The 17141-nt window shown below is 41.3% G+C and overlaps 1 protein-coding gene across 1 annotated transcript in view; it reads left to right on the top strand.

The window, feature by feature from the left end:
* The window catches only part of LOC126427056 (actin-binding Rho-activating protein-like), a 219360-nt gene extending 204960 nt beyond the window's left edge, over positions 1–14400 (top strand). Inside the window, exons 4-5 of the mRNA XM_050089235.1 lie at positions 6759–6851; positions 14006–14400. Coding sequence (XP_049945192.1) covers positions 6759–6851; positions 14006–14089 — 177 coding nt within the window. The 3' untranslated portion in view covers positions 14090–14400. The remainder of the gene's footprint in view (positions 1–6758; positions 6852–14005) is intronic.
* The last annotated feature ends 2741 nt before the right edge of the window (positions 14401–17141 follow it).

Below are 17141 nucleotides of genomic sequence, written 5' to 3' on the forward strand. Positions count from 1 at the left end.
CTCATCAAGTGCGGTTCTTCGTTAATGTGTGGGTCGGTGTTGTTGGGGACTGTTTAATTGGGCCGTATCTGCTATCTAGGCCATTAAATGGCAGGCACTATTACAATTTTCTCGCCAGAGCATTGCCAGAATTGCTGGAAGACGTCCCGCTCCCTACAAGACAACGCATGTGGTTCCAACATGACGGGGCGCCGGCACATTTCAGTCGTCGTGTGCGTCGATTCCTGGAACGACGGTTCCCAGAAATGTGGATTGGCAGAGGTGGTCCTGTACCATGGCCTGCTCGATCCCCAGATATGTCCCCTCTGGACATTTTTTGTGTGGGGGTGTGGGGAGAGACGCGCAACCTTGTTTACGCAACTCCTGTTGCATCAGAAGAGGATCTGGTTGCCCGGATAGTAGCAGCAGCAGGAACAATTCAGGATACTCCTGGGGTTTTTGCCCGTGTCAGGCAGAACATGATCCGCCGGTGTAACCTTTGTTTACATGTCAATGGAGGCATTTTGGAAAATCTGCTGTAATTGAAATTGGGTTATGTTAGTTTAAATACTCCTCATAGGAAAAAATGACATTAGGGAAAAATGTTTTGATGTCCCCTACAACCTCCCAGAGTTTGTCGGTTTAAATACTTTTCACCCTGTATTAGTTAGTTTCGATGTGGTGTCCTTCTTCACAAAGGTTCCCCTTCCAGAATCTCTACAACTTATCGAAAGAAGTTTTGACAAAGAGATTTCAGCTTTATTCAAACATGTTCTGACCTCTACATACCTCTTATTTAACAACGAATTTTTTGAACAGACGGGCGGAGTCGCCATGGGTAATCCCTTATCCCCTCTGGTGGCCAATTTATTCATGGAGCACTTCGAGCCGAAGGCGCTTGAATCTGCTGACTTGAACCCCACGGTGTTCTGGAGGTATGGTGATGATACCTTTGTAGTTTGGCCCCATGGTGAAGATAACTTGCAAGACTTCTTAAGACATCTGGACTCCCTCCACGATCAAATAAAGTTCACAATGGAAATTGAAAAGGAGGGATGCCTTCCTTTCTCGGACATTCTGGTTCGGCGCAGAGTGGATGGCACTTTGGGAAATGTTTATCGGAAGCCGACGCACACCGATTTGTATTTACGTGCAAATAGCTGCCACCATCCTGCCCAGCCGACGAGTGTTCTCCGAAATTTGAACCAGTCTCCCGTGACTTTAGTCACCTTAGCGCGTGATGTAACCGAAGTAGCAAAGGAGCATTTCCGTGCAGGTGCTTCGCGACTGAAACGCGGTTTCTCAGCATCCTGGTGATGCCCTCGCGGCGCTCAAACAAACTTGGCATCATTCGTGCTACCCTTCTTTGTATTCTAGTATTTCAATGTCCTCTGTACGTCCGCACGAATGGTCTGTAAACAACCCCTTTTGTAGACTGACTGCATCTTACCAGTGTGCCACCGAGGAATCACTGTCTGCCAACTGCTTAACTTACAACTGAGCTTGTGGGATATATCCACGTCATGTCCTTCCAAATTGTTGCACACAGCTATTTTGTATGAGCTGACTGTAGCAAATGTGACTCGTTAACACCGCAGTCATTGGGTACTACGTCGTTTACGTTTCCAAAGACCCACAGCTATATACTGCCTATCTTTGCACCATTCTTAAATTTCATCAGGATTTGCCTGGCCTTTTTTTACAGCTTATTTCAAACAGTAATTCATGACGGAGAACTACGTCATCTGCAAAAAATCTGAGCTTATTTTTCATATTGTATGTAAAAAAAAAAAAAAAAAAAAAAAACCAACCTGTCAATCCAGTGAGTAACTTCGCTTGACACTTCACACGACTGACGACCGTAGTTTCGACAGTAAATAGTGCTGGTGGTGTTGTGTTGAAGCTCAAAACATATGGACTATCATACAATAACGGGACTGGCAACTAACGTGCTATACATCGCACTTGTTTATGTTGAGGCTCAAAAGGTACTTCCTGCACGTACTGTCGTTCCCTGCAGGTCTTCCTGTATTTCGCTACAATTTTCTAGCATTGCAACCCCTCTCTATACGACAGCATCATGAGCGGAAAGAGCCGCCCGGTGTGGCCGTGCGGTTCTAGGCGCTTCAGTCTGGAACCGCGTGACCGCTACGGTCACAGGGACGAATTCTGCCTCGGGCATGGATGTGTGTGATGTCCTTAGGTTAGTTAGGTTTAAGTAGTTCTAAGTTCTAGGGGACTGATGACCACATATGTTAAGTCCAATAGTGCTCAGAGCCATTTGAATATATATATATATATATATATATATATATATATATATATATATATATATATATATATATATATATATATGGTGTTACAAAAAGGTACGGCCAAACTTTCAGGAAACATTCCTCACACACAAATAAAGAAAAGATGTTATGTGGACATGTGTCCAGAAACGCTTACTTTCCATGTTAGAGCTCATTTTAGTTTGTCCACCTACGCTCAATGGAGCACGTTATCATGACTTCATACCGGATATTCTACCCGTGCTGCTAGAACATGTGCCTTTACAAGTACGACACAACATGTGGTTCATGCACGACGGAGCTCCTGCACATTTCAGTCCAAGTTTTCGTACGCTTCTCAACAACAGATTCGGTGACCGATGGATTGGTAGAGGCGGACCAATTCCGTGGCCTCCACGCTCTCCTGACCTCAACCCTCTTGACTTTCATTTATGGGGGCATTTGAAAGCTCTTGTCTACGCAACCCCGGTACCAAATGTAGAGACTCTTCGTGCTCGTATTGTGGACGGCTGTGATACAATACGCCATTCTCCAGGGCTGCATCAGCGCATCGGGGATTCCATGCGACGGAGGGTGGATGCATGTATCCTCGCTAACGGAGGACGTTTTGAACATTTCCTGTAACAAAGTGTTTGAAGTCACGCTGGTACGTTCTGTTGCTGTGAGTTTCCATTCCATGATTAATGTGATTTGAAGAGAAGTAATAAAATGAGCTGTAACATGGAAAGTAAGCGTTTGCGGACACATGTCCACATAACGTATTTTCTTTCTTTGTGTGTGAGGAATGTTTCCCGAAAGTTTGGCCGTACCTTTTTGTAACACCCTGTATATATACGCTAGAAAATTGTAGCGAAATGCAACGCGCACACACACACACACACACACACACACACACACACACACACACAAACACTGTGTGATCAAAAGTATCCGGACAACCGGACAACCCTGAAAACATACGTTTTTCGTATTAGGTGCATTGTGCTGCCACCTTCTGCTAGGTACTCCATATTAAAATGGTTCAAATGGCTCTGAGCACTATGGGACTCAACTTCTGAGGTCATTAGTCCCCTAGAACTTAGAACTAGTTAAACCTAATTAACCTAAGGACATCACACAAATCCATGCCCGAGGCAGGATTCGAACCTGCGACCGTAGGGGTCTGGCTGTTCCAGACTGCAGCGCCTAGAACCGCACGGCCACTTCGGCCGGCTACTCTATATAAACGACCTCAGTGTCCATTAGACATAGTGAGAGAGGAGAAGGGGGCGTTGCACAGACCTCTCAGACAGCGAACGTGGTCAGGTGATTGGGTGTCGTTTGCGTCATACGTCTGTACGCGACATTTCCACACTCCTAAACATTCCTAGGTCCACCGTTTCCGATGTGATAGTGAAGTGGAAACGTGAAGGTCCACGTGCAGCACAAAAGCGTACAGGCCGAGCTCGTCTGTTCACTGATAGAGACCGCCGACGGTCGTAATGTGTAATAGGCAGACATCTATACACACCATTACACAGAAATTCCATACTGCATCAGGATCGACTGCAAGTACTATGACAAGTAGGCGGGAGGTGAGAAAACTTGGATCTCATGATCGAGCGGCTGCTCATAAGCCACACATCACGCCGGTAAATGCCAAACGACGCCTCGCTCGCTGTAAGGAGCGTAAACATTAGACGACTGATCAGTGGAAAAACGTTGTGTGGAGTGACGAATCACCGTACACAATGTGGCGATCCGATGGCAGGGTGTGGGTATGGGGAATGTCCGGTGAACGTCATTCGGCAACGTGTGTAGTGCCAACAGTGAAATTCGGAGGCGTTAGTGTTATGGTGCGGTCGTGTTTTTCATGGAGGGGGCTTGCACCCCTTGTTGTTTTGCGTGGCACTATCACAGCACAGGCCTACATTGATGTTTTAAGCACCTTCTTCCTTCCCACTGTTGAACAGCAATTCGGGGGTGTATCTTTCAGCAAAATTGAACACTTGTTCATAACGCACGTCCTGTGGCGGAGTGGTTACAAGAGAATAACACCCCTGTAATGGGATCTTTTGGAGCGCCGACTTCGTGCCAGGCCTCACCGACTGACATCCATACCTCTCCTCAGTTGTGTGTGTTTGCACGGGTTGTTAGGGGTATAAGTGCTGATGGTGTTATTGACGACTAAGGACAGTGTACTGAATAACATTAAATCAGTGTTTACTTCATTTGCAGATTAGTTATTGTACCTATCATGAGGAGTGCGTTTTAGGCTGGGTGGTAACTCCAACTACACTACTTGCCAATAAAATTGCTGCACCAAGAAGAAATGCAGATGATAAACGGGTATTCGTTAGACAAATGTATTATACTAGAACTGACATGTGATTACATTTTCACGCAATTTTGGTGCATCGATCCTGAGAAATCAATACCCCTAACAACCAACTCTGGCCGTAATAAGGGCCTTGATACGCCTGGGGATTGAGTCAAACAGAGCTTGGATGGTGTGTACAGGTACAGCTGCCCATGCAGCTTCAACACGATACCACAGTTCTTCAAGAGTAGTGACTGGCGTATTGTGACGAGCCAGTTGCCCAGCCACTATTGACCAGACATTTTCAGTTGGTGAGAGATCTGGAGAATGGGCCGGCCAGGGCAGCAGTCGAACATTTTCTGTATCCAGAAAGGCCCGTACAGGACCTGCAACACGCAGTCGTGCATTATCCTGCTGAAATGTAGGGTTTCGCAGGGATCGAATGAAGGATAGAGCCACGGGTCGTGACACATCTGAAATGTTACGTCCACTGTTAAAACTGCCGTCATTGCGAACAAGAGGTGACCGAGACGTGTAACCAATGGCACCCCATAACATCACGCCGAGAGATACGCCAGTATGGCGAAGACGAATACACGCTTCGAGTGTGCGTTCACCGCGATGTCGCCAAACACGGATGCGAGCATCACGATGCTGTAAACAGAACCTGGATTCATCCGAAAAAATGACGTTTTGCCATTCGTGCACCCAGGTTCGTCGTCGAGTACACCATCGCAAGCGCTCCCGTCTGTGTTGCAGCGTCATGGGTAACCGCAGCCGTGGTCTCAGAGCTGACAGTCCGTGCTGCTCCAAACGTATTCGAACTGTTCGTGCACATGGTTGTCGTCTTGAAAGCGTCCCCATCTGTTGACTCAGAGAACCAGACGTGGCTGCACGATCCGTTACATCTACGCGGATAAGATGCCTGTCATCTCGACTGCTAGTGATACGAGGCAGTTGGGATCCAGCACGGCGTTCCGTATTACCGTCCTGAAGCCACCGATTCCATATTCAGCTAACATTGTATCTCGAGCAACGGTAGCAGCAATGTCGCGATACGATAAACCGCAATCGCTATAGTCTACAATCCGAACTTTATCAAATTCGGAAACGTGATGGTACGCATTTCTGCTCCTTACACGAGGCATCACAACAACGTTTCAGCAGGCAACGCCGGTCAACTGCTGTTTGTGTATGAGAAATCGGTTGGAAACTTTCCTCATTTCACCACATTGTAGGTGTCACCACCAGCACCAACCTTGTGTGAATGCTCTGAAAAGCTAATCATTTACATATCACAGCATCTCCTTCCTGCCGGTTAAATTTCACGTCTGTAGCACGTCATTTTCGTGGTGTAGCAATTTTAATGGTCAGTAGTGTATATATGGTACAAGTAGGCCATTAATGTTTATTTTCCTCTGAAGTGTGGAAGCGTGGACGAAAAATGAGTAGTCTACACTGATAGGTAGTTATAGTGATGCAGAAAACATTAGGCAGTAAATTACGACGTATTTGCTGGAAGACTGTTAGACATAGACTGAAGTTGTTACATATTAAGGTACTATAGATAACAATACGTATACCTGTGCCAGAACCCCTAACATTTAGTGAGAAGTAATGGTCCTACAGTGACGTGACAGAAGTCATAGTATTGCTCCTAATACCCCGTCGTAACTCTTTTGCTCAGGATAGTGCAGTAACTCGATGTGACATCGACTCCAGAAGTATTGTGGCACGCTGCCTCTATAGCTGTCCAATGTGTTGCCAGCGCAATATTTTGAGCACGAACTGGCCTCTCAGTTGTGTCCCATGTACGTTCGATGAGATTCATGTCGGGCGATCTGGGTAGCCAAATCTTTGGCTCAAATTATCCAGAACGTTCTTCAAAGTAATCACGAACAACTGTGGCCCTCTGACGTGGTCATCCACCAACATTACATCATTCTTCGGGAACACGACGTCCATGAATGGCTGCAAATGGTCTCGCTTACGCTGTGCAGTATCGCATAGCTTTCGCACCTCGACTGGTCAGCATTCCTCTGCTAACTGATTTCAGTCGATTTCCTGTCCCGCGGCTTATCTGGCGTCTAAGGTTCAGATCCTTGAGTGGTATGCCTGTAATGTGCTGGGAGGCCCACGAGTTGTTCAGTGATCTGACTGATGACGGACGGATTTCTCGCTTGCAGATCTACACCTACATCTCCAACAAGGTGGTCGGGCTGCTGCTGAGGGCGCGGAAGCAGAAACTGGTCGACTTTGAAGGCGAGACGCTGTTTCAGGTGAGCCACACGTTTTTCTTATTGCTTTATTTCTTCATCCTGGCGAGATTGTGAGCATTACGCCCTCTCTTACGTCTAGCACTCTACACTCTTTATACTACGTTCACAGAACGACACGTGCTTCTACGACAGTATTTCCCACTCTGCACCAGTTACTTTCTTAAAAATTTTATCCGTTATGGATGGGACATCGTGGATGCTAAAATAATGTTGAAATGTACTGAACCATCTTACACGTAGCAGAATCGCCGCAATTGAATTGGGAAGGAGCAGGCCTTCATCGTGAGAACCGATGTTATTCAATTTGTATATTGAGCAAGCACTGAAGGAAACAAAAGAAAAGTTCGGAGTAGGTATTAAAATCCGTGGAGAAGAAATAAAAACTTTGAGGTTCGCCGATGACATTGTAATCCTGTCAGAGACAGCAAAGGAATTGGAAGAGCAGTTGAACGGAATAAATAGTGTCTTGAAAGGAGGATATAAAACGAACATCAGCAAAAGCAAAACGAGGATAATGGAAAGTCGATTTAAGCTGGGTGATGCTGAGGGAATTAGATTAGGAAATGAGACACTTAAAGTAGTAAAGGAGTTTTGCTATTTGGGGAGCAAAATAACAGATGATGGTCGAAGTAGGGAGGGTATAAAATGTAGACTGGCAATGGCAAGGAAGCGTTTCTGAAGAAGAAAAATTTAACATCGAATATAGATTTAAGTGTCAGGAAGTCGTTTCTGGAAGTATTTGTATGGAGTGTAACCATGTATGGAAGTGAAACATAGACGATAAATAGTTTGGACAAGAAGAGAAGCTTTCGAAATGTGGTGCTACAGAAGAATGCTGAAGATCACATAACTAATGAGGAAGTATTGAATAGAATCGGGGAGAAGAGGAGTTTGTGGCACAACTTGACCAGAAGAAGGGATCGGTTGGTAGGACATGTTCTGAGGCATCAAGGGATCACCAGTTTAGTATTGGAGGGCAGCGTGGAGGGTAAAAATCATAGAGGGAGACCAAGAGATGAATACACTAAGCAGATTCAGAAGGGTGTAGGTTGCAGTAGGTGCTGGGAGATGAAGCAGCTTGCACAGGATAGAGTAGCATGGAGAGCTGCATCAAACCAGTCTCAGGACTGAAGACCACAACAAGAACAATAACAAAATTAAAAATATTTAAAATCTGTGGTCAGTTCCCTTGAAACTGTCTCTTCCTACCAATGTGCTTCATTATCATTCGTTCTGTCGGTAAAGTGAAAATACACTAAAGAGCCAGAGAAGCTGATACAACTCTCTGATACAGTGTAGGGCCCCCACGAGCACGCATGACGTGGCGTGGAATCGATTAATGTCTGAAATAGTGCTGGAGGGAACTGACACCATGAATCCTGCAAGTCGGTCCTTAAATCCGTAAGAGTACGGAGGGGTGGGGATAACTTCTGAACAGCACGTTGCAAGGCATCCCAGATATGCTCAATAACGTACATGTCTGAGAAGTCTGTCGGTCGGCGGAAGTGTTCAAAATCTGCAATAGTGTCCCTGGAGCCAGTTTGTAGCAATTATAGACGTGTGGGATGTCGTGTTGTCCTGCTGGAATTGCCCAAGTCCATCGGATTGCACACTGGAACTGAATGGATGCAGGTGACCAGGCAGGATGCTTTCGTACGTTATTGACCTAAAATATTATCAATTAAATCATAAAGAATTTCGTTTTATTTACGAAATGGCTGTCACTGCTAGTTAACATGTTGTCGTGGTCTTCAGTTCGAAGACTCGTTTGTTGCAGCTCTCCGTGCTGCTCTGTCCTCTGCAAGTCTCTTCATCTCCGAAAAGCGGCTGCAGTCTAGATCCTCCTGAATCTGCTTACTGCTGCATTCATCTCTTGGTTTCTCTCTACAGTTTTTACCTACCACACTTGCCTACAGTACTAGTCATCCCTTGAAGTCTCAAGATGTGTCCTGTCAACCTATAGTTAGTTGCCACAGATTCCTCTTCTCGCCAGTTCTATTATCCATGTTTTTCTTTTGTTGATGTTCATCTTATATCATCCTTTCAAGACACTGTCAAATCTGTTCAATTGCTCTTCCAGCTCCTTTGCTGTCTCTGACAGAATACAATATCATCGACAAAGTTTTTATTTCTTCTTTCTGAACTTTTTCCAAATTTTTATTTGTTTTTTTTACTACCTGCTCAATGTACAGTTTGAATAACTTCAAAGCTATACTACTGCCCGGTCTCACTCCCTTCTCAATCACTGTTCCCTTTCATGCCTCTCGACTCTTTTAACTGCCATGTGGTTATTTTACAAGTTGTAAATAGCCTTTCGCTCCCTGTACTTTACCTCTGATACCTTCATAATTTAAAAGAGTGTATTCCAGTGAACAGAGTAAAGCTTCCTCTAAGTCTCGAAATCCTATAAAAGCATGTTTGCCTTTCCTTAACCTATCTTGTATCAGATTTCGGCTTCTGCCAGTTTTTCCATTCTTTTATTAAGAATTCGTTTCAGAATTTTGCAACCATGCAGTGTGAATTACTATTAACATTTCCTTTTAAAGAAGTTGAATAATATCAAATGCACTTCTAATGGAGGTAAATTAAAGCTTTACTTACTATTCTCAATAATATACAGGGTGTTTATAAATGATTATTAGGGTTTTAACGCTTTATTATACCCATTATATTAAACTTAGTTATAAATGATATGTCAAATGAAAGAGCAACTTAGTTTTACCAATAATCTTATAAATGTTCATTTTCAACACCGTTTGTCACACGGCACACATCAAGTCTATAGCCAAGTTCTTCCCAAACGTTGATAAGTGTGTCTTCAGTGATCGCAGCAACAGCTGCTTCAATCCAGTTTCTTAATTCAGGCAGGTCTGCTGGTAGTGGAGGCATGTGCACACGATCCCTGATGAAGCCCCAAAGGAAAAAATCGCATGGCGTTAGGTGAGGTGAACGTGGAGGCCACGTAAAACAAGCCCTTGCGGCCTATCCAGCACTCGGATACAGTGTAGTTCAACCAATCGCGTACTTTGCTATGCCAATAAGGTGGCGCACTATCTTCCTGGAAAATGAAGTTCCCTGGCTCATCTTCTTCCAACTGAGGGAAGAGCCATTGCTCTAGTGTATCAAGATAAGAAGTGCCAGTTACAGTAGGTTCACCAAAAAAGAAAGGCCCATAAACTTTCCGCCGGGGTACGGCACAGAAAACAGTCACTTTAGGGGACTCTCGTTGCATTTGTACCAACTCGTGAGGATTTTCTGAGCACCAGATGCGCACATTGTGAGTGTTAACATGTCCACTAAGGTGAAAGGTCGATTCATCACTGAAGACAACATGATCCAGAAAGTCTTCATCGTCATGAAACAACATTTCGTTTGAGAAGTTGGCGCGTAATCCATGGTCTGCCGGCTTTAGAGCCTGTAGTGTAACTGGAAACGATAAGGACGTAGTCGAACGCATTTTCTTACAACTTTCCACTCATCATGGGAACTTGTAATTCACGACTAGCCTTCCGGACTGATTTCTTTGGGCTATGAGTGAACTTGCTCAACAGTCTCTTCACTAACTCTTGGTCATCCTGTGTTCTTCCTTCTACAAAGGCAGCCGGTAGCTTCAAATCGATGATACCCTCTACGAATGTTATCGCTTGGAGGATCACAACCGAACTTCAGCTGGAACGCATGGAACGCACGTTGGACAGTAACTACAGACTCGGTCTTTGCAAACTCCAAAACACAAAACGCTAGTCGCCATCTTCTCTAGTACCGCTGTCTAGCGGTTTGCGGCGGAAACATTGCGCGCTGTGCATGCGCACTGGTGTCAAACACAACTGTTTGAATTGCTCTTTCATCTCACATATCATTTATAACTGTACGTTTAATGTAATAAGTATTATAATGCGTTAAAACCCGAATTTCATTTACAAACACTCTGCTGTATTAAAATTTTTATGATTTTGCATGCTGTGAAGAGGTTTAAAAATATATTCGCTGCAAATTTGAGAACTGGTTTCTGCGTCGAAGAGTATAGATGTCGTCCTATTGTACATACATACGGGCATGAAGTGTTAAGACCCTCACGGTACTAGTTGACCAATGCTGCTTGCCTGATACAGTACTATATATGTAGCTGTACCCTTCCTTATTCCTCTGAAACTGGAACTAATAGGCAAGTTAATTCTTTACTTTCCCAGAGATTGGAGCGTTCTGTACTGTGAAATATTTTCGAAATTTTTAGAATATTGTGAAGTAAAAATGTCTTTTAATGAAGATATTGTGAAAGTGAGAGAAGCTGCAGATGAAATCAGTCGATTCATTACACAGTGAAATGTCGAAGGTGAGGTTGAAAGATGTGTGCTCCCCCTTGTTCAATCTTGTGATGTCTATTTGTATAGGCAGATGAGAAATCCAATAAAGCATACACAAAACTGAAAAAAGAGAAACAAATACCTGTGAACACTGCACAAAAATACAGTCAATAGAGCATCATCAGCTATCGTCACCAGTTCATAAAGAAAGAGATGGTTTTCATAAATGTCAACAGAGTATGTTTTCCAACAGAGCTTTTTAAGAAAAGTTGTTCATGTAAAGAATGGTCCATTTTTCTGAGTTATACAGTGTTTAGTAATATACTTTGTTTGGAGTCTTTTAGTGGTTTTAGGTTCTGTCAATTTTTTCTTGTTATTGCTCCCTTGCATTGTGTCATACTAGAACTTTGTTTTGTAATGATGTTATAAATTAATTGCAAATGCGTGCTGTGGCTACTGAGCCATTGTGTACTATAAAATTGTGTTATATACGTAATGTACAGTGGCATCACTAACACAAAAAAGATGCGTCACCTGGTCCCAGTTTATCCTGTTTTTTGCAGTCATAAATTGTCACACAGAACCACCAGTTTGGTTTACATTTTGTTTCTTTGTGTGAATATTGTATTATGAGTGGTCTATGATTTTACAATTTTTAGGATTTTGTACGTCAGTAAGTATAAACGGAACCCTTGGCCTTCTTTCTGTCTGTCCGTCCAGTAGTTCAAAACCCTTTTTTCTCAGGAATGGGTACTCATAACAAGTTGAAATTTATGTCACATATTAAGGTCTATGGTCCCCTGGCGATGTAAAAAAGTGAAGCAGCTTTGTCAATTCAATCAAAAGATCCGGCCACTCATTAAAACCGATACCATACCTCCTCCTGACGTATCACCTTGAAATTTGGCAGTAACAAAGGTTTCACACTAGAAGTAAAAAAAGAAATCCAAAAATCGTTAATTTATAATTATATCAAACCAAAAATAAAGATTTCCTTTGTCATTTGTTATCTGACTTTTAACTTAAATTTAAAACCTTGTCGAAAATGTTGGAATACTTCAGATCGATATCTTGCCAGTATTAGTATCGATAACAGCGAAAAGCCGTCGAGATGGTCGATTCTTGGAATGAATGAACTGTATATGTACGTAATTAAGTTCACAGAGTACGCGAGTCTAATGGGACCTGGCCAATTTTTCGTTCCTGCCCCTCTTTCTCTTCCCTGGTTTGCTTTCCTCCGTGATGCTAATTGTATCATATATGGTTTATGTACTGTTATTATGCACTTGTTTTTATTGTGTGTATTTAGGTTCAGGGTCAGGTTTCAGTTCAAACTTGTGTATCATTTTATTTTAATTATCAAGTTGTTCATTTTTTAAGTGGTTTCAAACAGCATCACTCTACCAACTCAGTCTGTAAGTTAAATTCCTATCAGCTAAGTTTTGTAATGCCGCTAATTGTATCTTGCATGTTTCATGCACTATTGTGTACACTCTTCTCTTTATAAAGTTTTTAGTTTTTATTTATGTCTTTACACTTGTTATCCACTTTCTGGTTTCACTATCACATTGTTACGTTATTTATGCACGCACAGCATAACATCCAGCTTTGTATACACATGCCACATGGTGATATTACACACACACACACACACACACACACACACACACACACATACAGATATATATATACTCTCCGCTGACATTCCTGGAAACTTCTATTTCTTCAGAGAGCCTGGAAGTGTACCAGGCATATCAGATCATTTCATTATAAATTGATGACAACAGCTGATGATGCTGTATTTGTTGATTGATAGTATTTCTATACAGTTTCACGAGAATCTCTTTCTCTATTATTTGCAACTAGATAATTTCACTTTTGTATATACTTTATTTGATTTGTCATCTGTCTATAAAAAAAGTCATTACAAGATTAAACAAGGGGAATACACATATTTTAACCTCGCCTTTGACATTTTACTCCATAATGGAACACGACTGATTTCATCTGCAGCTTCTCATACTTTCACAATATCTTCATTAAGAGACGTTTTTACTTCCTAGTATTTTAAAAATTCCAATAATATTCCATAGTATAGAATGCTCCAATCTTTTTAAAAGTAAAGAATGAACTGGCACGCTAATTCCAGTTTCAGAGGAATAAGGAAAGGTACCACTATGTACATAATGCTGTATTGGTCGACTACTCCCATGAGGGTCTTGACACGTCATGATCTTCTGCCAACATGTATGTCTTTATGCTTGTTATGCACTTTTTGGTTTCAGTATCGCATTGTTAAGCTATTTCTGTGGGCACAGTGTAACATCCATATTTGAATACTAATGCCACCTGGTGATATATTTATATAAACTTGTTATGATCTTCTGATGCCTTTACCTGACGTTATGTGATGGCATTATCACAAAACAGTTGGCAGCTCAGTCTGTCGCCTAAATCGTTTGTACAGAGTAAGAACAGGAGGGTGCCTGTAACACTGACTTGGGGAACCCCAGACATCACTCTTGTTTCGCAAGATGACTCCCCATCAGTAACTAGGAACTGTGACCTTTCTAGCAGGAAACTATAAATCTAGACACACAACTGAGACGATACTCCATGTATGCACAATTACACGAGAAGCCACTTATGATGAATCATGTCAAAAGCCGTCTGGATATCTTAAATACTGAGCCAATGTGAGGTACTCATTACTTTGTATTTCACAATAACGATATTTTCCACATTCATGTTGCGTATTTGAGTCAGAAGATTTATCTCTTTGAGGTATTTCATTATGTTCAGTCACAGTATGTGCTCCAAAATCTTAAGTTTCTTTTTTTTAATTTGCAGAGGAGGGATGACGATGTGCCAATAGTGTTGCTGATGCCCCTGGAGCAGGTGCGAGAACACTTCCGCAAGCAGGACGGCGAGTAGGCAGCAGAGGCTCTGAGCAAACATGGCCGCCCGCGACTTTCCAGTGGTTGCAGTGTTACTGCTGACACCACCACCCGTCGATGCCGTGCCACAATGAGGCGGCCACCTTGATCCGAGAAGATTTTATAAAATGTCTCCCTCCACTTGATAGGCCTGGGCACTATGGCCACAAAAAAATTGCAGGGACAGTGTGAGCCGGCACAAACCACATACTGGGGAAACACTTCGCAGCAGAAGGCTGTGTGTAACTTGCCTAGGATGGGATTATATATATATATATATATATATATATATATATATATATATATATACACACTCATATAGGGTTATCAAAAAGTCAGTATAAATTTGAAAACTGAATAAATCATGGAAATGTAGGTAGAGAGGTACAAATTTACACACATGCTTGGAATGACATGGGGTTTTATTAGAACCAAAAAAATACAAGAGTTCAAAAAATGTCTTACAGATGGCGCTTCATCTGATCAGAATAGCAATAATTAGCATAACAAAGTAAGAGAAAGCAAAGATGATGTTCTTTAAAGGAAATTCTCAGTATCTGTCGGACATTTTGTGAACTTTGTTTTTTTTTGTTCTAATAAAACACCATGTCATTCTAAGCACGGGTGCCAATTTTTACCTCTCTATCTACATTATTCTGTGGTTTATTACATTTTCAAATTTATACTAACTTTTTGATGATCCAATATATATATATATATATATATATATATATATATATATATATATATATAGTGTGTGTGTGTGTGTATGAAGTTAAAAGTAGGCAGTATAAGACTGCACATCATCCCCTTATTTGTTGTACCCTTTTCATTTTATTTATTAATGTTCATTTCATCATAAAGGCCTGCATAATATGGAATTGTTATGTATGTAGACGGAGTGAGAGTCATAGAGATAAGAGACAGAGAGTTTATACTTGTAGTCTGTAGCGGCAAATATTAATAAGAATGCAAACATTTTGCTGAATCTTTATACATTACAGATACAATAAATACAATTTTTCTCACATTGGCATTCAGGCAGTTAAAAAAAAATAAACTTTAGATATGTTTCAAATCTTTGTCCAAAAATGTGGGACCTTTACTTTAATTGTAAGTGTCCTATGGTAGAGCACATTCAGTTTGAGTAACAGGAGAAACGAATTATTAAAAATCCTATGAAGCATGTCGAAGCTGTGTTTGAAAAGAAAACTTTCCTCGGAGCTATTGAAGCTCTTACCCAACATAATATTCCTTAATCCATATTTAAAAGTAAGCAGTCTATTTCATTTCTTTGATTGAAAAACGTACCTATTTCTGGTTTTCGTATATTTGACCTTATGTTTAGTGTATAGAATTCTTGATATGATTTTAGAAGTTATACATTCATATATGTATAAACTAGGAAAATCCATTAATCGAAAATGCTGCAAGAATTTTCACAGAAAAACTATCTTGAGTTAAAGTACATGGAATTCACTGCATAAGATTAGGACTTTATGCTGCCTTAATAGCTGACTGTGGAAAACATAAGCAAAATAAACTTTTTAAGTTTTCAGCAATTGTAAATATGTTTGGTGTTACAATTAATGGCGAGAAAACAAAATTGTGATACTAAGCAAATTAAAAATGAAGAGATCATCTGACATCTAAATTGAAGAGAATTGTATTGGGATAGTTCATAAATTTTATTGTTTATGCCCCTTAATTACAGAAGACAAAACAGATGCAGTATCGAAATCAGAAACAAAATTGCAACAACTATATGTGCTTTTAATGAAAGAAGAGAACCGCTAGTGAATGTGTAACTTACTATAGAGAAGAAAAAGGAACTGTCAAGACATCTGCATGGAGCGTATTCCCTTATGGCTGTGAGAACTGGACGCTGCCTGGACATAGGCAGAAAGTGGTCGGGAGAGATGGGAATGTGGCCTCTGGAGAATGTCTGATGAGGCATACTGGACAGAAAGAAGTGATGAGGATGTCCTGAAAGAGATCGATGAGATGCAAAACTTCATAGCAGTTACCTGGAAAAGGAAGACGAATCTCTGTAGTCACCCACTGAGAAACAGTATGTTTTTAATCAATGTATTGGAAAGAAAAATTTTGGGGTAGAAAACTGACAGGATGCCAAGAAAGCATATAGTCTTTTGGAAGCAACAAAGTGCCAAAACTATCAAGAAATGAAGAGAATAGCACAACATATGGGAGAATGGTTGTAAAGACATGATGATGGTAATGGTGCTTTCATGTGCTCCAAGTGAGACCCTGAGTCTTTGGTTGAAGCACATGAACCACTTACAGCTCAACAGCCAGTGGCAAAATCAGAGTACTGATAATGACAGTGATGATTATCTTCAAATATACATTACAGAAACGAGCATACAAAGTATCAGAGCAGGTATTTGTGGCTGGCTGACGATGAAACTAAAATTCGGTGTGTAAGAGCCCTAATAAAACACAGTTTAGGAGGAGCCAAAATGATTTGTTACTAGCCAACCCTGTCTGGCAATTTTTTGTACAGTGATCTGATCAACTTATTGTTAACAGTAGCTCATAGTTCTATTCTACATAATACACGACTTATGAACATCTTCAACACAAGAACACAATATGTGTAAGTAATGTAAACTGTTTTCTTTCATGATGGTTTGTAATTCCCTATGTACTTTAGTGGGTGTACATTCACAAGTTTGTGATAAGTTCTTTTTACTGATTTTCAACTGAAAATGTATCTAAGGGTTTTTACTTACTTTATAGTCTCCAGGTTCACTTGATTTAGAACATAACAATTGTGTGAAAACCGTTTGCATATATTTGTTTTCCGAAATGTTTCACCTGCTAGAGTGTATCATTTCTGTGGTGAATGGAATTCACAGTTTATCAGATCAAACCAAACACCCATTATTCGTGTTTTAGTCAGATATTTAGCATATAGAGACTGTAATGAAAATGTTTTGATCCCTGCAAATATTCTTTGCATTTATAATTTTCATCTGACAGACAACAGTCATTATTAGCAATGGTCTTTTAATTACTAACTTCTCCAC

Source organism: Schistocerca serialis, chromosome 11, assembly GCF_023864345.2.
Source record: "Schistocerca serialis cubense isolate TAMUIC-IGC-003099 chromosome 11, iqSchSeri2.2, whole genome shotgun sequence".
NCBI lineage: Eukaryota > Metazoa > Arthropoda > Insecta > Orthoptera > Acrididae > Schistocerca > Schistocerca serialis.